General features: G+C 36.6%; 1 protein-coding gene across 2 annotated transcripts in view; it reads left to right on the top strand.

The window, feature by feature from the left end:
- The window catches only part of LOC140171751 (A disintegrin and metalloproteinase with thrombospondin motifs 3-like), an 84,626-nt gene that overhangs the window by 32,717 nt on the left and 29,224 nt on the right, over positions 1-22,685 (top strand). For both annotated transcript variants that reach the window (XM_072195069.1, XM_072195070.1), the window contains exons 7-10: positions 2,730-2,877; positions 6,457-6,565; positions 7,305-7,451; positions 8,534-8,666. In XM_072195069.1, the coding sequence (XP_072051170.1) occupies positions 2,730-2,877; positions 6,457-6,565; positions 7,305-7,451; positions 8,534-8,666 (537 nt within the window). The remainder of the gene's footprint in view (positions 1-2,729; positions 2,878-6,456; positions 6,566-7,304; positions 7,452-8,533; positions 8,667-22,685) is intronic.

Here is a 22,685-nt window from a genome sequence, read left to right as displayed (position 1 = left end):
CTTCTTTTGTTGCCAAAAGGGGCGGGATTCCCTATACTTCAAGACAATTTTTCCAACCCCATCCCACCCCCATGTCAAAAAGAAACTTCTTAGACCCCCAGTGTTGTGCGCTTATAAACCCAAACAGCATGAACGATGCTTGCCCCTCATTAATTATGTTTTCCCCACTTCCCCCATGAAAATGTCTAGTTATGGCACTGCACATCTTGCAATCTGTAGCAAACAAGAATCCTACATAAGTCAGCTGCTTATTATACCACACACACAACAGACTATTTACTAACATTCTTGGCACTTTCGGCGGACATCAGATCTTCATCTGTCGCATTTTCTTTTTTAAAGATATTTCTTGTTTTTCAGTTATTTTGATATTTATCTTGAAAAGTTAAACTTCAATTTTCAAACACAAGATGTTTGGTTCTCATGATTATAAAGTTTCGTATGACTCATCAGCATGGTTTTCCAACCAATGTTGATGATCACTGATATTACAGGTCTAGGCTCATGTTTACTTCTGTCTAGGAAGATTTATTTCCATGAATGCAATGTGCATGAATTAATACCTTCCTTAAGTGCCAAATTTTAAATAATGACATGGTTAGTTAGTGGTAATAGGAATGTTTTAGTACGTGCTTGGGCAAAATGGTTTCCTTCCACTGTAAAGATGATCCTTCCCACGTTATTTGTCAAACGTCATGAGTTGGCTGTAACAACCCACTGTCTACACATCAATGTAGATCAGAACCATGTAGATCACAACCGTTAATCTTTTAGTTACTATTCTGGCAAGCCCTTGCATATTAAATACAGTCAGGTGGTTGCAAATATCTTGTAATCAGATATGAACTACTCATTTCAGACAGGTGAAATCACAGTTATAAACACAAGTTTGCAGGCAAATAAATAACAAAAAAAAAAAAAACCGAAAAAAAAGGTATAATAGTTAGCTGTGACAAATCTGTGAATGTCCCTTTAAGATTAGTGTGCTGGACAAATTCACATCATGATACAATGTGTCTGGGTGAATTGACACACTGTGTTATTCTTTAGTACTGAATCCATCTGATTGCTATTTTTAAACCAATCCACAAAACTAGGTTACCAGGTCTAAATGCTGCACTTTTTAGAGTGCATGTTTGTGTTGAGGATGAAACTGTTATTTTGATTGTTTTGATTGTATACTATAGGGTCCACAACTTATAAGTTCCCCCTGAATACTTTTTAAAATAAATTGAAAAATATTTGACAAAATGCAAAGTGTAAAAACGTATGGGTAGCCGTATTTGTTTTACATATATGCACCAAATTATAGCATCACACGTCATTGCGTTCAGTCACATTGGTTCACTATTAAACAGTGTTAAAAGTTGCATCCGAGTCCATAGGAGTCAGCTCTCAAACAATACAGTAGGCCAGGCCTATTCATGTGTTTGTTAAAGAAACCCTGACTGCTATGGACTCGGGTGCAACTTTTAAAACGGCTTCTTTTCTTACACAATTAACCATTGTGACTGAACGCAATGATGTGTGACGCTATAAATGGGTCCACAGGGGTAAAACAAAAAGGGCTATACATATCTTTTTACATTTCGTAAAATATTTTTCGACTTATTTTAAAAAGTATAAGGGGAGGGGGAACTTATAAGTTGTGGACTGTATATATATTTGTGGGCAGGTGCCAGATATTTAATTATGACAAAACAGATTTGACAGGATGAGACAAAATCACCTCATTTCCAATGATATTTCCCAATTAATCAAAATTTGACCTCAAGAAGCATGCAAAGTGTGCTACTCCGGTGGGAAGTTTTTTCTCCAGAATTCTGTAGACATGGGTTTCCTTTGACAATTTTTTTTATTATACACTATGATGAAAACACATTACTTGAGCTATTTATTAGCTCAAATTGTGTTTGTGTGTGTGTTTTTTGCATTCTGCACACAAAATTTGACTACCGGTTTAAAAATCAGTAAACATTTGCCTTATAGTTCGAAAATAACCAAGGACTGTACCAAACATCAAAAAATCTCAATTCACAAAGCATCTGCAAGTGTGGGTATCCCACGTGATGCGATTGCACCATCATGCAAACAGTGATATGGGCATGGAAAGCTTAGCTGACCAAGCTAGACCCCCGTGGCAAGGTATGGGCGTGCATGTGTCTGCCCCCGGAGGGGTCCCTGGTTTAAAACTGCATCCAAGAAAAAAGTTTTCTCTTCTCTTTTCCTTCCTTCTTACCTCCCCCTCGCCAAAATAGGCCTGGGGCGTTAGGGTTAACCCCATGAGAACTACCTGCCTATTGGTCAAAAAGAAGTTTTCGTTATCAATTGGACCAATCAGCAACATTGTTAGAATAATTTCACCACGCAAAAAATTGTGTTGAATTATTTGCAAAGCTCCATTTTGATTGGTGATTAAAGTGAAGATATCATGTAATTGACCAATCAGAGGCAATATTAGATCAGCAGGTAGTGCTCAGGGAGTTAAGTGACAAATCCAGGTAAGTGTATGAATTTTGAATTGAATGTCCAAAGTGACAAAATTGTGACAACAAAAGATGACTCGAAGCAGTAAAAGGTCCCAGAGGTCCATGGTTCAAATCCTATTCAAGTCTAATTTTTTGGGCTTATGTTATCATATTACGAATCATGTAATTCTAATTGTTTCATACCAACACTCAAGAGAAATAATATTAACAAAATTGTTTCTATTGTGTTTTTATTCACAGTCTGCAAATATGGTGGTAGAGAACAACGCTCCCAGTAGTTTAACCAATGTATGTCAATGGGCATATAGCCAGTCTAGTCCAGATGAAAACCACCCAGATCATTATGATCATGCTGTGTTTCTAACACGAGAAAATTTTGGACCTGCAGGTTTGTATTTTCTGATTATTTTATTAAATTTATTGCATTTTATTGTTATCAGTGTCTGGTAACACCAAATGTGTGTCCAGGGTGCTGTTGACGTGGCTGTATTAAATAAAGGAGTTCACCAGTTTATCAACTCAAAATTGCATTGGGATGTTCAAGAATGTGTTAAAAAATGTCAAATTTCTTTATATACTTTTATACATTTAGCTACAAATACCAGTAATAATTAGTACATACTTTAATTAACTGGGCTCAAAAGAAACTTTTTCACAAGGTCATATCTTAACATTCTGTCCATAAAAATGAACCAAATTTACACACAGGATTACTTCAATACTCTACTCTAAAGACATGTCAGTAACCAAGCAGTTGTCCAACTGACACAACAGCAAAATGCACTGACACGTAACAGCTTCGTGGACCACATTCACAGGCGAATAATTGGCACCCAGCAAAAGAAATCTGTGAGAATGCATACAAGATCCTTACACAGTTGATAATTTCCAAAAAGTGAGTGTGGAATGGGACTGCTTTTGCTTTTCATATACTTTCTTCAAGAAACAGGTCTTGTTCCACACTATTCCAGTTACTCGCAGATTTCTTGTGTTGGGTACCAATTATTGGGCTGTGAATGTAGTCCAGGAAGCTGTTCCATGTTAGTGCATTTTGCTGTTGTGTCAATTGGACAACTGTTTGGTTACTGACCAGTAGGTAGAGTATTGAAGTATTCCTGTGTGCAATTTTGGTTCATTTTTATGGACAGGATTTTAAGATATGACCTTGTGAAAAATTATAAGTTCTTTTTGAACCCAGTTTATAATATGCACTTGACATAATGATTCTGTCCTTCATTAAAGCATGTACTTTTTATTACTGGTATTTGTAGGCAACCTGCCCCCAATGACACTACACCAAATGTGACCCATCACATCGAAACAGACTACCTTGCAGGAGAAGTGAAAATGGAGATTTAAACACTAGGATAAACTGCTGCTTTTTAGCTTGAAAATGATACCTTACTTGTTGAAATCAGATACAGTAAAAATGTTTTATGAGGCAAAACAAGCTCAGAATCCTTTTTATTTTCTTTATATTTTTTCACCTTCTTTCAATGTTATCTGCCAATGAAGCTAGCCGCGAAGTGGTCTGTTTCGATGTGATGGGTCACAAATACACATATACACTATTTTACTGTAACAGGCCATGGACATATCACAGTGATGCACATTAACATGGTTCTGCTTCCCTGTGTAGCTTGCCCTGGCCCCATCATAATAACCCAAGGATTACATCCCAATATGTGTGCAATAATTTAATTAATCAGGTGTCATTTTTAGGAAATAATTAATTGAGAATTATTCTCAAAACTGATTTACAAAGATTTAAAATTGTAGTGATTAATTCATCAACCAGTGATTAATTCATTGTCAAGAATCAGATTTCATACACAGCTGTTATCTCATATCAAAAACATGTCTTTTCAATTCACTGTTGATCAGTTCTCTCAAGCAATTACATCATATATCAGTTTGACTTAAAAATACGCAAAAAAACATCTGAGTCACTTTAAACTGCATGATTCAATGAAAGAAGTTGATTCTTGCAACAAATGTTACGAGAATCATTATGAGAGTCGATTCTGTGATTCTCATCGAATCTGAAATATATTATTATCTTGTTAGATGCTATACAAGACATGCATGGACAAGTAAGTAATATGATATATGATATGTTGTACCCAAACCTGTATGTTTCCCATGCTTCGGTTCCAGTTCATTTCTTTGTGTGTTTTTTTTACTTTTTATTTAAAGCTTTGTGCAGTCACCTTTACACACATCTCCTGCTCTACTTTATTTTATCATAATATCCTTCATTTTCATGCTCAATTATTTCACCTACCGTATTGTTTGTATTAAACGCCCCCCCTCTAATAAACACCCCTCTCCATTTATTGGGGTTAAAGAACTTTGTCCTGATAGATGAGCATATTGTGGATGCTAGTAAGCTGGCAAAAGGATTCCCAAGCTGTCCGCAATTGTCCCAATTCGTCCCCTTTGCACAAGCGCGTGCATAGCAACCAGTTCGAGAAACGGGAACTGCACATGCGCACACTCGCTTTTACAAGGCTATTTCCCTTTATGACGTCAGCCCAATCAAGAGAATAGAGATGCCACTTTTAGATTCTAGCCTGAATTCATGTTCTTTGTAAATCAAAATGTTCACGGAAACGAATGGAAGTATTAGTATAGGCGTAAATTCCTCCTTTCTACAAGAGCACCATCGGGAATTTAAACCCGATTTTGGAAAAATGCAATCCCCCCGGGGCATTTATTACAAACAATGCAGTATTTATGTACGGTATATAAGTTTCGATTGTTTTCAAACACTTTATATGATTTCAATTTCCATTCAATCCTCCACATTATCATTTAAAAAAATCAACATTTTACTTCTCAGTTTTCTGCAATATCTATTTTACTTATGCATAATCTTTTACAATTAGTATTTATTTTCACTGTTTGTTTATTTCTGTTTTTCTTTCGTTTATCCCGGCATTTTTTCCTTCCCTTTCTCCCATGCAGGTTATGCTCCTGTCACGGGCATGTGCAGTATGAGGCGTAGCTGCTCCTTAAATAAAGATGAGGCCTGCTCTCTTCCTTTGTAGTTGCGCATGAATGTGGTCACGTGTAAGTTTGTACACTTTCAGCCACTATGGACCACAATATTAGCCTCATCCCAATGGCATAGTTCAACAACCTCAATTGAACAATCATAGTGCAAAATTTAACCTCAAGTTGCAGAGAATGAGTTTTTGTACCCACATTCACAAAGGTCATTCAATGAATGTACAAATGTATTGGGGTTGAAGAACTTTGTCCTGATAGATGAGCATATTGTGGATCGCTAGTGAGCTGGCAAAAGGATTCCCAAGCTGTCCGCACCTGACTCCTGGCCCCGGGCTCCTGACACATACCCAGAGATGCCACTTTTAGGTTCTAGCCTGAATTCATGTTCTTTGTAAAGTCAAAATGTTCACTTTTTGACTTATTTCATTTATTTTTTAACCCATTTTAGGAACTTTTGTGCCCCAACTTTATGCACTATTTCAGGCTTTTTTACCATTTCAGGCTTTCTTAGTGGCACTAATTCTACTTCTCGCAACAAAATCAAAGATTTAAACAATTAAAAGTCTAAAGACACTCTTCAGTATCATTAAAGATTGGAGTGGCTTTAACCCCTGAGCACTACCTGCCGATCTAACATTGCCTCTGATTGGTCAATTACATGATATCTTCACTTTAATCACCAATCAGAATGGAGCTATGCAAATAATTCACCCCAATTTTTTTGTGTGGTGAAATTATTCTAACAATGTTGCTGATTGGTCCAATTGATAATGAAAACTTCTTTTTGGCCAATCGGCATGTTAGTTCTCATGGGGTTAAGCTTGTAAAATTTAGGTCAGCATTTCTTGTGAGGCCTACTATTAGGAGTCATGATCCAGCTTGGGAACCCTTGTTCTACCTCTCAGCTTTCCTATACATGTAGTATTTTCTTGTTCCATTTCTTGTCAACCTCTAGGTATAGCAATGGTTGAAGTAATGTGTGAACGCTGGTACTGCCAGTGGTCATTGGTGAAAGATGGCGGCCTGCAATCGGCTTATATAGTCGCCCATGAATTAGGCCATATGTAAGTAGATGCTTAATGTTATGAACAAAATGCTTGGAGGCACAAAGATGCAGCTTTTAATTCTCTTCATGTGGGTGTCGAGTGTCGACTGCAGACGACATGTTTCAATTTTTTTTTGAAATTCAAAAATGTCAGAAATGTAAATTTTCACAACCATATTTAGAATCGGCATGAAAAATGCATTAAAATGAGTACAAACAAGCCTAGTAATGGAATAGCTCTTGATATTTTGAGAAAATATTTCAAAACTTTTTCCGTTGAAGCGCATGGCTAGCATGCAGAGCATTAAGATAAAGACTTGAATTGCATCCCTGTGAGAAGACTTCAAACAGTAGTCTGTATGAACCCCTTTACACTGGAAAAGACTCCAAAAGTCACTAGGTGTTTAAACTAGCAGTAAATTGATTCCAAATGAAGTCACCCATTCAGGTACATGTAACCCCATTTGAAATTCACCACCCCCTGTGTGGAAGTATAAGGTTAGAATATCTTGGAAAATGGTATACATGGTTTAGCAATGGGTCCATCAGTAGCATATCCCTACCCAGAATCAAACTTGTAACTCTTGTATACCCCAAGGCACCTACTTGCATCCATGGTATACATGCAGTACATTGTACTTTTTGTTTATATGTCACTGTTTTCACTCTTGACTGACTGATTAGTTAAATAACTACTAATTAATTATGGAGATTGGCAGCAGCATATGCTAAATCTTTCAACTCTGTTTATATTTTAGTCTTGGCATGGAGCATGATGGTCAGGGAGTTAACTCTTGTCATGAAGATGCTATGACTGGGTCTGTTATGGCACCTGTTGTTATCGCTGTGTACAACAAGTTCTTCTGGTCTGACTGTAGTAGAACTGAACTCCATAATTATCTATGGTAAGTATTGGGGAGGAGGCACAGGTGGGAGAGGCGATATCATCAAATTTACTCACGCATGGAGAAAACACACTGTTGCAGGAACTTTTTGACCACACCTCATATTTTTTGCCAAAAACACATGGCCTTTAGGTTGCTAAAGATCATCATTACCCATGTACACTGATTCCCACGTTGAGCAGTGCCACTGTGCAGTGTGCAGGAATATCGCCCATGCCTTGGTCCTAAACGCATCTCAAGTGACACCCCTAATCGGGATATACTGTCCCGTTTATAAACGGGACAGTATATCCCGATTAGGTGCGTCACACTGGGCCATACAAAATCACCAAGCCGCTTTTCAGCCTCAACTTACCAAAATATGAAAATGTACACTTAACAAACTATGCATGATTAGAAAAGTTTTCTTTCTTTGTGTGTGAACATTAATGTTTCAAACCCCTAAATGCGTAACTCATGTTACTACTTCCTGGTTGCCAAAAAGAGTTAAAAAAATAATCCTTTTCACTTGCTAGTATTTTTTGATCACCCATGTGTACAGTGTTGGCTCAGGGGATGAAATGGGAAGAGCTCTTGAGCTTCTTTGATATGAAAGGCTCTGTGCCAAGGGTGCAGCTGGGGAGGGGGTCTTTGGAAAATAAAAAATTGAAAAAATTGATGGTAAGTTCCACAGAGTCAAATATCTATCAATGACAATAAATGCCTCATGCGCTGATGATGCACAGTGATAGCACTCCGAATAGTACAGATCATCAATTGATATTTGAATCCGCGGAAAAGTTTGAAAATGAGGGAGTTTCATAAAATTCTTATATTTCAAGAACGGGATAGTCAATTGTCAAAATTCAAAATGTAGGCCTATGTAATAGCCGATTTATTCCTCACCCACACCAGTTATTTAGTTATGTTTAGTTGTGGCGTTAAAATACCCAAACAATTATGTTTCTGACGAAACAGTTCTTTCAGGGACACCCTGTACATCCATCAAGTTCCAGTAAAGCATTTGACATTTTGTAAGTAAATCATTCAAAAACGCATGCTTTTTAAATATCCTGTTGCCTTTTGCTATTTCCTGTTGCCAGGAGATATTCATGTTTATGGGACGATCCATTTGATAATGGGTATGCAGCAATTCAGGAACACCCAGGCGAAAGATATTCCATGGACGAACAGTGTCGCTTTGATTTTGGTGAAGGATGGAAAGTGTGCCGTCAGGTTTGTATTCATCTTCACAGTATTTTTTTATTATAGAGTTGACATGTTATTTCTTAATTTACTTTCTGAAATTTTTTCTTTTGATTTCAACATTTTGTATGCATTATACAAAGAGGAACCTTAAAAGCCCCTCGTACAGTTGTAGGACATTGCCTCTACTCATGTTCAATTAGTTCTCTTTATTAAAAGTCTAGTTATGCCCAGAGTTATGCCCAATGATTGCATTAGTGTTTGCTGGTTGGATTTCTGCCAGCATATTGCACTCATTATTTGCTGGCGTAGCTAGGGCACGTTATAATATGGCCGTTGCTAGGTCAACTGGCTCATGCTATCTTTGTTATGAACCACTGATCGAAATGATCACAACACAAAGCCTATGGCATATCATAATTTGAAACAGGTGTATCAGCCCAGGCTTGAACTTGAAATACTACTGATTATAAAGTTGTCATTCCAGTTCGAGTCCAAATATGGTATGAGAAATTGTAATTATTCAACATTTAGTTGGTTTCAGTGTTTTACTGCTCAAATTAGTGTTTTTATTCCAAATATGGAATATGAATTAAGCAGCAGTTGTTCAACAAACTTAGAATTCTGTGAAATAGGTATCTTTTATGCCTTACTCAAAATTGCACATTTTACCACGCAAATTCATTTCAATGTAATTGAAGGATACATAAATTGTGGACTTTTCACGTTAATCCATAATGCGATTTCCTGATGTGGGGCTTTCGTGCTTGAAAAAGCTCAGGAGTATTTCCAAAACTTTGAATTAGATAATTGGATTTTGGCAAAAGACCAGTGTTTCTTTTTTATTACTATTATCGCAATATGTAACGTCAACTTTACAGATACTTTCGTAAGTAAATGTCAGCTACAAGTGGTGATTTCCGTTTGCAGATTTCTATATAATTTGAAGTATGTGAAAATAGTTAAAATCTGTCATAAAACTGCCATTAAAATTTATCTGATACAGCTTGTCGTACTTATAATTCATAGCATATTTCAGCTTCAAATCTTTCAATGTTACCTCAAATGTGGAAATACGGCATGACATAATTTCTTCATTTTGTTATTCCTGCATGCTTTTTTGTGTAGCCATTGTAAGATGTAGAGGGTGCAAAGGGAACACCAGGATCTGGGGGTCTGTGCCAAAATAAAGAAATAATAAAAAGTATTTGAAACAAATTTTAATGGACAACTTCAAGTCATTATATAATGCTCACAAAAACATGTTTGAAACAGTCAAATCCTATTTAGTGTATGAGCCGGGCCCCCGACCATGGGGTGTTTGGTACCAGTTGGGGAGGGGGACAAAGCTGCACTACTATACATTATGCATGTAACGAAACATGCTAGATGTTTAATCCTATCTTTATTTGAATTGTTTACCAAAACGAACATTTTGACACCTCTTTTGTGAAAATTGGAGCGCTTTGATGTTTTTGACCCCCATAGAGCCATGGTTTCTGAATAGACCAGAAAGTATTAAGAATGGCGTCATTTGTGCCAATCCGGCTTGAAATGTGTGGGGGGGGGAACAATTGGCCAAAATTGTCAAAAAGTGGCTGAAAATAACAAAAAATGGGTCATTTTGCCCCCGTCCCCCAGGGATTGACGCCCATGGATGGAGGTAAACCTTTCAGAGGTCTGTACATCATTTTCTGTAACTTCATTCAGTGAAATCTACACTTTTCGGTCTATGTGTTAACCTTTTCAAATAAAAACATCATGGATTAAAATTGTCACATCATTATTTTGAATTCTATGGTTCAATCATAGGGTTACTTAAATACATAGTCAAAAAGGGCATGTTTCTTCCTGCTCTTATAATGTTTAAATCAGAGATTAGCATTATGGATCTCTCCAGAGACTGGATAATGTGTTTCATGTTTTATAGACTGGATGATGTGTTTCATGTTTTACAAATGATTGGAGAGGTTTTAATGGTGGGAATCCACAACAAGTTATATAGTTTCAATGGTGTTTGCCCTTTTTTTCTTTGCCCCTCACAGTGTGTCTTCTCCCCCAGCCAGGAAAAATTCATGGAAAATCCACTATTTTGGGCAAAAATTGCCATATTTTGGGTATAAAAATGGCTGTATTCAAAGCAAAAATTCTCCTATTTTGGGCAAAATTGCCCATTTTTAGGAAAATTTCCCTAATTTTTTCCCCCTTCCATATTTCACTTTGCCCCTCCGTATTTTCCCCCATGAAAACAATTCCTGGTGCTGCCACTGTTAAATGGGTACGACTGCTGACAGCGTACTTGTGGAAACCTTATTACATACATTTTTTACCTTTGTTTTGTCACTAGAGCTGTATTTATGGTCAGTAGGAATATTATGGGTTTAGTGTAAAATCATTCTTAAGATTTGGTTATAAAAATGTAGAGATACCGTACAATCGCTCTCTACTGCTCTCCTTAAATCTGATATAGGAGAGTGATTTGTAGCTCTCCTTAGTTGACCATGTAAACAGCAGGCTCCTTGAAGGCTCCAGAAGAGCTATTTAATACTCTCCTGCAAATTCCAAAATACAGTCCCTGATAAGAGTAGGGTTAGATTTTAGGGTTAGGTTTTGAGGTGATGAGTAAGGTTAGGATTAAGCTTAAAGGTTAGGAGTAGGAGTAAGATATTAGGGCTAGGGTCAGGTGGTGACCAATATTACAAAATTGAATCCAATTGCTTAACCCCATGAGAACTACCTGCAGATTGGCCAAAAAGAAGTTTTCAGTATCAATTGGACCAATCAGCAACATTGTTAGAATAATTTTACCACTCAAAAAAATTAGGGTGAATTATTTGCAAAGCTCCATTCTGACTGGTGATTAAAATGAAGATATCATGTAATTTACCAATCAGAGGCAATGTTAGATCGCCAGGTAGTGCTCAGGCAAAAGGTAGAATTTACACTAGGAAAGTACCTGTGTATTCAAATAAACACTAAGATATGGCATTGATAGGGAGGTCTATTTATCAGCAATAAGAAACTGCCATCTTTGGGTATTTTTATCCCGGGGATTTTTATCCTGATGAACTGACTTGACCGGCCTGTTCTAATTAAAGGAATATGGTTGACCATAGACTCATGTTGGTAACAAGGTCTGTACAGCATTGACCTTTGAGGAAATCATGATAATAAAGATGGTGCCTGGGAAATGAAGCTATCTTGACCATAATATCACTATGGACCACAATAGCCTCATCCCAAAGGCATAGTTCAATAACCTCAATTAAACAACCATAGTGTAAAATTTGACCTCAAGTTGCAGAGTATGAGTTTTTGTACCCAAAAGGTCATTCAATGAATGTGCAAATGTATTGGGGTTAAAGAACTGTGCCCTTATAAATGAGCATGTTGTGGAGCCTAGTGCATGGAGGGAAGCTTACTTACTCTATGGGGATTTACACCACAACCTATGATCAAAAGGTAACTCATGCAGTTGCAGTTTGTCTCTCTGTAAGGAGACTTAGATTTGGGTTAGATTTTGGAACTAGGGTTAGTTTTATGTTTATTATTAGGAGAAATATTAAGGTCAGATTAGCTTAAATGTTAATGTTGAATTAATGTTGCATAAAGAATTATTGCATAGAGAATTCCAGCTGGCTTAAAAAAATTCTCACACACATTAATGTTCTTGTAATATTTCCAAGAAATTGCAATGCAAAGCTTAAATCTTTTAAGACGTCAACATTAATGCTGCATGGTATCAAAAATCACATGTAAAGCTGTAAGCACTTGATCATTGTCATCCTTGGCTCAAATGTTCTTTGGAAAGTTGAAATATAACATTTTTGTACAACCTAAAGAATTAAAGTTGGAAAGCATCCAGTTGCAGAAATCAAAGTTTCTCAGACAAACTGTTATTCATCTTCAGTGAAAGCATGAATTACATAACACCGTCGGATTATAAAATAGATAATGTGGACTAAATTTAATGAGATACACAAACTTTTCGGAAGCATGCAGCAGTGAGCGAGTATGAAAAAAGCGCCTGTTGATCAAACTTGGAATGAACTGCATTAATGCGCACATTATGTAATCGTTAATTTCTTCACAACCATTCAACCGATCAAGTAAAATTTTAGGATATGATGCACAATAAAATAGGCTATATGCGCTACATTTTAATTTTTTTGATTCTAATGTCTATTTCTCGACTTACGTTCAATTTTATTCACTCGGTAATTTTTCTGGGACACCCTGTATGAGGGTTTGAACTCCCAATCTCAAAAAATTCCTGCAAAAAGTGGAAATTTATGTAATTTGGGGTTTTTTGCCTCAAAAGTGCAAACGGGGAGGGGGGGCGGCAAGAAAAATTCTCCCTTGCCCCCCCCCCTAGCGCCGTCACTGACTGCATACACTCAATATTAAATATTTGAAAAGCAGATATTGATCAAACACTTTGTGATAGAGATTTTTTTACTTAGATAATTAATTATGGTAATTACTGAATTTGGGTCTCCCAAACCATGTCATGGATTTCTTGTGCATTGTTTGTTTGTTTTTATTAATAACAAAATGATTGAATGACCAATCTTTTAATTCAATTAAGGAAGTGACATTGACCATTATAAAGTCATGTCCTTAGCACAATTATTTAGTTAGATGGTACAGTAGTTATGTGTTATACTTTTCTCATTTTCTGAGCAAAATTAGTCCCAATCGCGTAAAAAAAATGGGGCATCCAAAGTTAAGATCCCGGAAAGTGAAGTGAGCAAAGCTACAACAAAATGCAACAAAAGTTGGGCGCATTGCTTGCGACATGCCTGAGGAGTCTAATTCTTGTTGCAGAAAACATAATGGCATGGGCCTGCAAAAAAAACCCCACAAATTTTGAAAGTTCCAGAAAAGATTTTTTTTTTCAGAAAGTTGTTTTGATAGTTTCTTCATACTTGAACAGGCGTAGTCCAATTTTTTCATGTTCTGCTTTGTATCTTATATTGAGGCCTATCATTAAAACAATTTGTTTCCAAATTTGTACAAAGCTCAAACACACATCCTCGCAGCCACAAGCACTTTGTCCCAAAACTGTGCCACAGCCCCTGGATGGTATACCATCCATGCTATGCTCTATCGACATTTTCTTGAACTAATTATGAGCTGTCTATTTCAATTAAGGAAGTTTTATTGACCATAGAACCGCATTATTACTCAGCATTGACCCATATCAGCAAGGTGTGATATCCTAATTTTTAATTTAATCAACACTTCATTCAAAGTCTAGATACCAGATATGATTTGGATATAATTAAGTACATATGTGATGTGATCAAGCAAAATGAGTCGGATGTTGGGAATATTGATTTTTGAGATATAGCCAATAATAGTATTCAACTTCCTTTGTATTTTATTGTTCTAAGCAACCTTAAGTCTAATTATGATGGGATTTGTAGAAAAATATATGTAAGCTCTAAGAATAGCTCATTTAATGAAATTGAAAACTGAATTTTGATTTTGATAGACATGAGACTCCTTTTGCTTGATCGCATCACATATGGAATTTATTATAGGTTTACTTGCATTAACTTGGGTAAAACTAATGTCTGCGGTAGAATAAGGGGTTGCAAAAATAATTATTAAAAAAAAAAAAAAAGGCGTAAGAATTATGAAAAATATATGAAAAAAAAAAAAAAAATGGTACTGTACATCAAAATTGTGCGCTAGTGCCTATATATCTTTTTTTTTTTTTTTTGTGCTCTTCACTTTTTCAAACCCTCCAAAAAAAATATGGGTCAACCTTTTTCTACTATTGATGAAGGGGGCAGCAAAATTTACCTTTTCTGCAGCCCCCCGGGGAGAAGCGGCCACAGTACGCCACTGGAAATAGCTGACAAACATCTATGGGATAAAAAACTGTCATTTAGGTGAAAGCGCAATGACTCTTGAAACCTGTATCTTAATTGAATAGAAATCACATTTTGTAGTTTAAATTTCTCAAAATGGCATAGAGAACTGATTATTGGTGGTTTTGGAACCAAAACTTGGGTAAACTCAGGAGTGTGGCTTCGTAGGGAAGACATTTCATGCATGATGGTGTAAAAAGACTATTGGCAACCCTAGAAAAGTTTCGGGGGGTAAGGTGAATTTAAGGGGTTAGAAATCATGAAATTTTTGCAAAACTGCTCGTAATTTTTTAATTTTTATTTGTTTGTTTGTTTAAATGGTCGCTCTATATGGCGACACACTTGGAGGATATCTGGCACCCCACCTCACCCCCTCTGATTACGCTGCTGGTTGCAGAGGTGTCGAAGAACTGGAACATGCTACAGTGGGTGTCAATAAGAATGGTTGAGAATGGCATCATGATAACATTCAGAACTTTCTCACAATAATCCAGATTACTTCATTTGGTGAAATCTGATGATTCAAAATAGTTTAACCATTTGCTTGACCATTTCTTTTAGGGAAAGGAACTAGAAGAGGAAGAAGAGGAGAGAGAAGTCTATGAGCAGTGGTCCTCATTATTTTCTTTCTTAAATATTGACATTAGCTCTGATAATGATGATGGTGTTGATGAGATATCCATAGTTAGTTTTGGTTCATCTGAGATGTCCCAGGTACAGGCTTACTAACAATTGTACTCATCAGTCTTTTGTTAGCACATCTGTGGCAGCAGTTCGCATTTCTTTGTTAGCATTCCTAATGTTAGCATTTTGTTTTAGTATTCCTTTGGTAGAATTCTTAATGTAAGCATTTGTTTTAGCATTCCTAATGTTAGCATTTTGTTTTAGTATCCCTTAATAGCATTCCTAATGTTAGCATTTTGTTTTAGTATTCTTTTGGTAGAATTCTTAATGTAAGCATTTGTTTTAGCATTCCTAATGTTAGCATTTTGTTTTAGTATCCCTTAATAGCATTCCTAATGTTAGCATTTGTTTTAGTATTCCTTTGTTAGAATTCTTAATGTAAACATTTGTTTTAGCATTCCTAATGTTAGCATTTTGTTTTAGTTTTCCATTTTAGCATTCCTAATGCTGGCATTGGTTTTAGCATTCCTTTGTTAGCATTCCTAATGTTAGCCATGTTAGCATTTGTTTCAGTATTCCTTTGTTAGAATTCTTAATGTTAGCATTTGTTTTAGTATTCCTTTGTTAGCATTCCTAATGTTAGCATTTGTTTCAGTATTCCATTTTAGCATTCTTAATTTAGCATTTGTTTCAGTATTCCTTTGTTAGCATTCCTAATGTTAGCCATGTTAGCATTTGTTTCAGTATTCCTTTGTTAGAATTCTTAATGTTAGCATTTGTTTTAGTATTCCTTTGTTAGCATTCCTAATGTTAGCATTTGTTTCAGTATTCCTTTGTTAGCATTCCTAATGTTAGCATTTTGTTTTAGTATTCCTTTGTTAGCATTCCTAATGTTAGCCATGTTAGCATTTGTTTCAGTATTCCTTTGTTAGAATTCTTAATGTTAGCATTTGTTTTAGTATTCCTTTGTTAGCATTCCTAATGTTAGCATTTGTTTCAGTATTCCATTTTAGCATTCTTAATTTAGCATTTGTTTCAGTATTCCTTTGTTAGCATTCCTAATGTTAGCATTTCTTTGTTATTGTTTCTTTAATATGCTGCATAATATGGTAGTTCAAATCTGACTGTAGATTGCTGCTTGTTTTTGATGTTGCAGTGGTGCAGAATAGCAATAATGTATAGTTTGAACATACACTGTAGAATTTGCTGCTAAGCAGCTCTTAGCTAATCTGATTTTGAAGTGTCAGTGATTGTCTCTTGTTTAAGAGGTCGTTCAGTGTGGAGACATGCTTGGGTCTTGATGGGGCCAGACTAAGAAAGAAAGAACAAAACTTAATTGAAGTATAGTGGCATATCATGCAATGTTGTCCCACTGCTCAGCTCCCAGAATAAATGTCAATTAATAAACATTTAAGAATTTAATGCTAAAATGAGCCAAAATCCCCAGTATTTCATGCTGGGGGAGGCAATTTTGTGAAAAGTGGACTTTCTTCCCAAAATTTGGACCTTTTTGGACCAAAAGAGCATATAAACCTGATTTTTTTGCTCGCTATGCTTGCAAATTATGATATCTTGCAACTTTTTGTATGCTTTTGCAAATTTGAGCAGGTGCGGCCGCACCCTCCTGCGTACGGGCCTGCAAGGAGGGTTAAAGGATTCATATTTTCCAGTATAACCCTATTCCTCTTAAGAACAAGAAGCAGTACACAATGAGGATTGAATTTTACGGTGTTCAAGGAGTTATAAGTAAATTTTCTTCCAGTTCTTGAGGAATTTACACCCAGCAATTTTGTCAGAGGGTCGTACATTGTGAGAAATTGCTAACATAGCATCCCTGCCGGCAACTGTCATAATCATCAATTGTAAGGAATTACCTCAACGCAACATGAGTTAAATTGTGTTACCAATAGCAACAGTTGCAGCCATCTTTGATCCATTTGTCCTGAACAGGTTCCTTCAGCAGGAGGCCTATTGGGCTATTCCACTTGAAATTCACACTCCCCTGTGGAAGATTTTGGAAATATCTTCCACAGGAGGAGTATGTTTTTCAAATGTAACTGATTAGGGATCATCATTTTGAAACCCATACTCCTCCTGTATTATGGCTTTACCTATATCTTCCACAACTGGAGTGAGTATTTCAAATGGAAGTTACCCAATTGTCTATTCTATTCAAAACTCATACACTCTGTGTGGAAGACTTTAGCTAAATCTTCCTCAGGGGTAGCGTGGATTTTAATTGGAATAGCCCATTGATATAATGATGGCCATGGAATTTGAATGGATAACTAGTGGTCCTTTTTGTCTGGTCATAAGGATATCTCAAATCATTACCCTCTAACTTTGCGTCTATTTGTCCAAAACAGATCGCGGCAGTGGGAGGCCTATTATTGTGGTCAGTTGGAATTTGAAAAGACTACACAGGGTTATTATAGGCCTAAATGGTCCCATATATGTCCTGGTGTGGGACTTGTTGACCATTGACCTTTTGATCTCAAATTAGTTATGACACAGACCTTTAAACCAGAATGGTTCCCTACCTGAACAAAGTCAAATTAAAAGTATAATAATTAAGCGTATATATCCCAGTCCTAGCACTCTGTATAATGTATATTCGTGGGTATATAATTACTATATATATATAGTATGCATCCTCCTTTTGCATCTCATTTTGTGCAGTTTTCATGTTAAACGTAGCCCTTTATTTAGTAATTTTGCACTGACGGAAACGTGCATATTTTGGTTTCCCAAAATATGAATGTCGAGCTACTATCTACATGTAAGGCCTATATGGACCTTTAGATGCATATTATTTTACTTGATTCATGGATGAAGAATTCCCCTTGTTTACAAGTTTGCAAATGAGTTTTTTTGTGGTGTTTGGCAAATTGTGTATTTTCTTTAGAAATCACCCCATGCTTTGTGAAATTTTGCACAGGCATGCAAAAATTGCATATCTGCAGATCCATCCACATGGCCACAGACACAGAGGGTGTGGACTGGGCCCGGACTGGGTGTTATACCCGGGGTACTCAGTACAAATGACCATACGGGACGTGCCGCAAACATGGGTAGCATTTTCGCCTATTTCAAAGCCTATTTTGGTATATGAATGGGTCCTTTTTTCAAAATTTTGTCAATTTTTTAGGAAAACAGCCCAATTTTTCCTTCATCTAGCCAAAATTTTCAAAATTTTCCCAAAATTTTCCCAAAATTTGTAAAAACTAAGACAATTTTGGTTAAATTCAGCCGAAAATTTTGACTTTTGGTATATCAATGGGTCCAAATTTCTTGAAAATTTGGTATATTTATGGGTCCATTTCCAAAATCTCAGCGGCACGTCCCTACCAAAACCAAACTTGAGTACCCCCCGGGTGTTATATAAAATACATTTACACGTCTTTGCCCCAGCCAGCCTTGCAATGTCACAATATGGTTGTTTTATGCGTCATTGCATTAAAATCTTCACATTATAATAGTGACCAAGCAAGAGTGATCCATCTACTGTACTCTATCTTCTCTTTCATAGAATTTTTATGATATTTTCACCACTTGCTGTGGTTCAGTAATGGGCCTGAAAGCTGTAAGTTATCATGATTATATCATATAGGACTACATTGTGCCAGCCATTGCCAGCACTCTGTCTATACACCAGCATCTGCAGTAGTTATTTTGCACTTGCACTTAATTTCAGTGTTGGTACCTATGCTTGCTACACACTAATATGTAGTAAAGGTACGCTCAGATTTTATGTTTTTTGCAGTAGACGTACACATTTTCCATATTTTTAAAGTTTTTTCCATCCATGTTTATAGTTGTTACCATATGATATTTCTTAAACAGCAATGAGTACAAATGTGTTTGTCGAATAATAGATTCCTGTTCTATTTTTTATTAGCTTGGAACAAGAAATGTCTTTAAAAAAAGACAACACAGTGATTAAAGGAAACATACTGGATTTGCCTCATAGCAATGCAGTCTAACATGCTTGACACCCGGCTTGACATACCAGGCACAGATACAAGCCCACTCATAAACATATATGAATATGTTGGGGGGGGGGGGTGTATGCAAGGAATGGGGTGTCTGCAATTAAGGGTGGAAGCTGGGCCTGTACATTATTTCATCATCATATTTTATCAATATTTGTTGGGGTATTTTTTAGAGGCGACCCCAGGATCTGAACATGTGATGAGCCAGCGATTCTCTTCTAAGTATTCTCATCCCCCGTGAACACTGGCACATATGTTAAGACATCACAGATCCTGGAAAGGATCTGTGGACATACTCAATATTATACTAGTTTCCACAAACTCTCTTGCATATGATTATGCTGTCTATGGAGCTCTATGGAGACTACTATTGAAATGAGGCACAAGTACAGTTCATGTTCATTGTAAGAGTACAATGTACCTTATACCTCTCAAGTCAAAAGACTATCTGATGACCAACAGCACCGGCTTGTCCAGGATCTTTTCATGCGGGGTGCTCAGAGGGCCTTTCAGAGTTATGTGGGGGGCTTAATGGCTAAAATCGCCAGTGGTGATACTTGTTAGTTATATACCCACCTATATTGCATGTTACTAGTACAAGAATAATTGAAAACATTTGAGACTTTTGTATACCGTACACATAAACAGGACTTTATAGCGTCTATTGCATCATGCTGTATATGGCTGCTGGTGAGTGAGTGTTTCTTTCAAAAACCTTGATAACAATGCCAAACCAACTAGGAAATACACCCCGGTGTTGTCACTGCCTATGCAAAGGCGTAACGCATGATCGCTCCCACAGTCAAAAATACCCCCATAGGTCGCGCGGTTTCAAGAACATTTTCAGCATTTGTTACCCCTATTTTATATAAAAGGGGTACAAATTAGCCTTGAAAATTACCCCTATTTTTTGCACTTCAAGTACACTTTTACAAAAGCACCCCTTTTTTAACATTTCAAGAACACACACCAAAGAACACAGCGGCAAACTGGGAAGTCTCTAGTGATGTAATTGGTGTAAACAAACCCCAGAAACAAACTGAGTGAGTTGCTGAATATTAGGAAGGCACAAAAGTTTCACAAAACTTGAAATCCAGGTGTAAATTGAGCAAGAAATGTTAAGATTTCTTGGGATTTCAACATTCTCAGATTCACAAAAATATACCCTATTTTTTAATTTCGAGTACACTGTCGTCAAAAACAACCCTATTTTTTTAAATATCGCGAACAAACAACCCTTTTTTTCTCGAAATTGGGAACGATCATGCGTACACATAGTCAATGTTAAGTGATAACACCGGGAAACACACTAAATGTGCACCCTAGCTCCTCCACACCAAAAGTCATCCAATCCCATGTGCATTTAGTCCACTGGCCTGTCCCCTGTCCTCTGTCCCCTGTCCGGAGTTACAGGAGTTAATGATGATCTTTGCATTAGCTAAAATACCCCTTAGCATTTAATAGAACGCTCACAGAAGTGCTGGCCCTGTGTTTAATATTGTTAATTAACTAGGTCTAACACTTAATTAGCTATCCTAAATAAAACTAATTAGCCATACTAAATAAACTTAATTGGCTACCCCAAATAAACTTAATTAGCTCCTTGAATAAATAAACTTCATTAGTGACCCTAAATAACTTGATGGTGCTTCCAAAGATAAAAAACACTTTCTTGTTAACAAGGCAAATAAAACTTTTAACAGTTGAACATTATTTACTAATTTCCATGTGGAGAATAATAGCTTTTTATTCACAGAAAATTCACATTAATAGACAAGCAAACTGGTATACAATATTGTTCATACAGTCATCACAGTTGGGCCTAGTTGATGTGATATCTCTACCCTGATGTTGCCATTAACCCTATGAGAACTACCTGCCTATTGGTCAAAGAGAAGTTTTCATTATCAGCAACATTATTAGAATAATTTCACCATGCAAAAAGATTGGGATGAATTATTTTCAAAGCTCCATTCTGATTGGTGATTAAAGTAAAGATATCACGTAATTGGCCAATCAGAGGCAATGTTAGATCGGCAGGTAGTGCTCAGGGGGTTAACATTGAGAGTCTTCTATGCATGCTTCTCAAAGGATCTTATAACCGTTTTTAGTGTACCATAGGAAGCTTAATGGTGGATACAGCATTCAAATCATTTTGAAACCATTCTCTTTTACTACAAGCAAGCACAAAAATCAATTGCTGATGAATCTATGTGTCTCCATGGTGGGTGAACCTATGTCTCCATAATCGGTAAATCTTTGTGTCTCCATGGTGGGTGAACCTTTGTCTTCATAATCGGTAAACCTATGTGTCTCCATAGTTAAACTGTTGTCTTCTGTAAGTTAACAAGTAGAAAAAATGTGCACACAAAATCTGTCTTATTTAAGGTTGTTAGTTAATTATTTTGTTAATGCTAAGGCTGAGATATAGTCTGTGTATTTGCGGGCAATTTTTCATTGCAACATTTTAACAGATGCTACATTTGCTGTTCTTTGCAGCGACTCTCGGTTCACAGATTAAATTTTGTACTCAAGTGATTAGCTTTGTTCAAGTCTTTATTCTCCTTCTTGACATTTTCTGACATTTTCTGCTGCGGAAAGACACTGAGGCTGTGAAGGAAAATTAGCTGTCGGTCTGTTACAATGGGAAAATGCCCGCAAGATATCGAACTATATACTAGCCTCTCGTGTGATCTGTATGTACTATGTAGCAGATAAATAATCAGCTCTAGTTGTAGATAATAGTGAATGGCTTATCTGTTGACAAAATAGTAGACTGTTTTAACATTGAATTTGTAGATGTTGGTAACATGTGTGTATCAAACTATATGACATATTATGTTGCCCCCTTTGATGAAAAAGTCCAGGGGTAAGTGGGGCACTTAACACAAATAATCATACAGGTATGCTCTCCCGCAAAGACCCCCTTTTGGGATTTTGTAGCTCCGAAAGTCCTCCTAAATTTAACGAAAATAGAGCTTCAAAAGACCCTTAATTTTGATAATTTCGGCTCTAAAAAGTCCGCTCATTACTCACATTTCTGGAATTTTCAGCCAATTTTAAACCAGAAGGCCAAGTAAGACCCTTGATTTTGACTGTTTGCAACTCCAAAAGACCCCCTTCTACCGGCACGCCATCAGCTCCCAAAGACCCACCACCCCAAAATTCAGGGGAGGGGGAGCATACCCACCAAAAATTTATGATGTGCCCCCTATCCCCCGCCCACCCTTGGAAGAAGTACTGCATTTGGTCCAATTAGCACCTTGGCATGTGAAGTTAAGTCATTTTTAAATGACACTGTTTACTATTACATAATACGTTGCAATTTGAGATATATATAAATTTGTGCTGTGGAATAAATGTTACCACTATCATGACTATTGCAACTTATTGCGCATACAGACAAGTTACATTTTGATTCCATTTTGGGAAACAATGTGCTACAATGGTGAAAAGTGCACAGGAATGCTAATTAAGCCAAATGCAGTACTAAGATTCAAGAACTGTGGGATACATCTTTTTAATACTTAAAAAAAAAAGCACTACCCAATATT

This window comes from Amphiura filiformis, chromosome 15, assembly GCF_039555335.1.
Source record: "Amphiura filiformis chromosome 15, Afil_fr2py, whole genome shotgun sequence".
Taxonomy (NCBI): domain Eukaryota; kingdom Metazoa; phylum Echinodermata; class Ophiuroidea; order Amphilepidida; family Amphiuridae; genus Amphiura; species Amphiura filiformis.
This window is presented reverse-complemented; position numbering and strand designations above follow the sequence as displayed.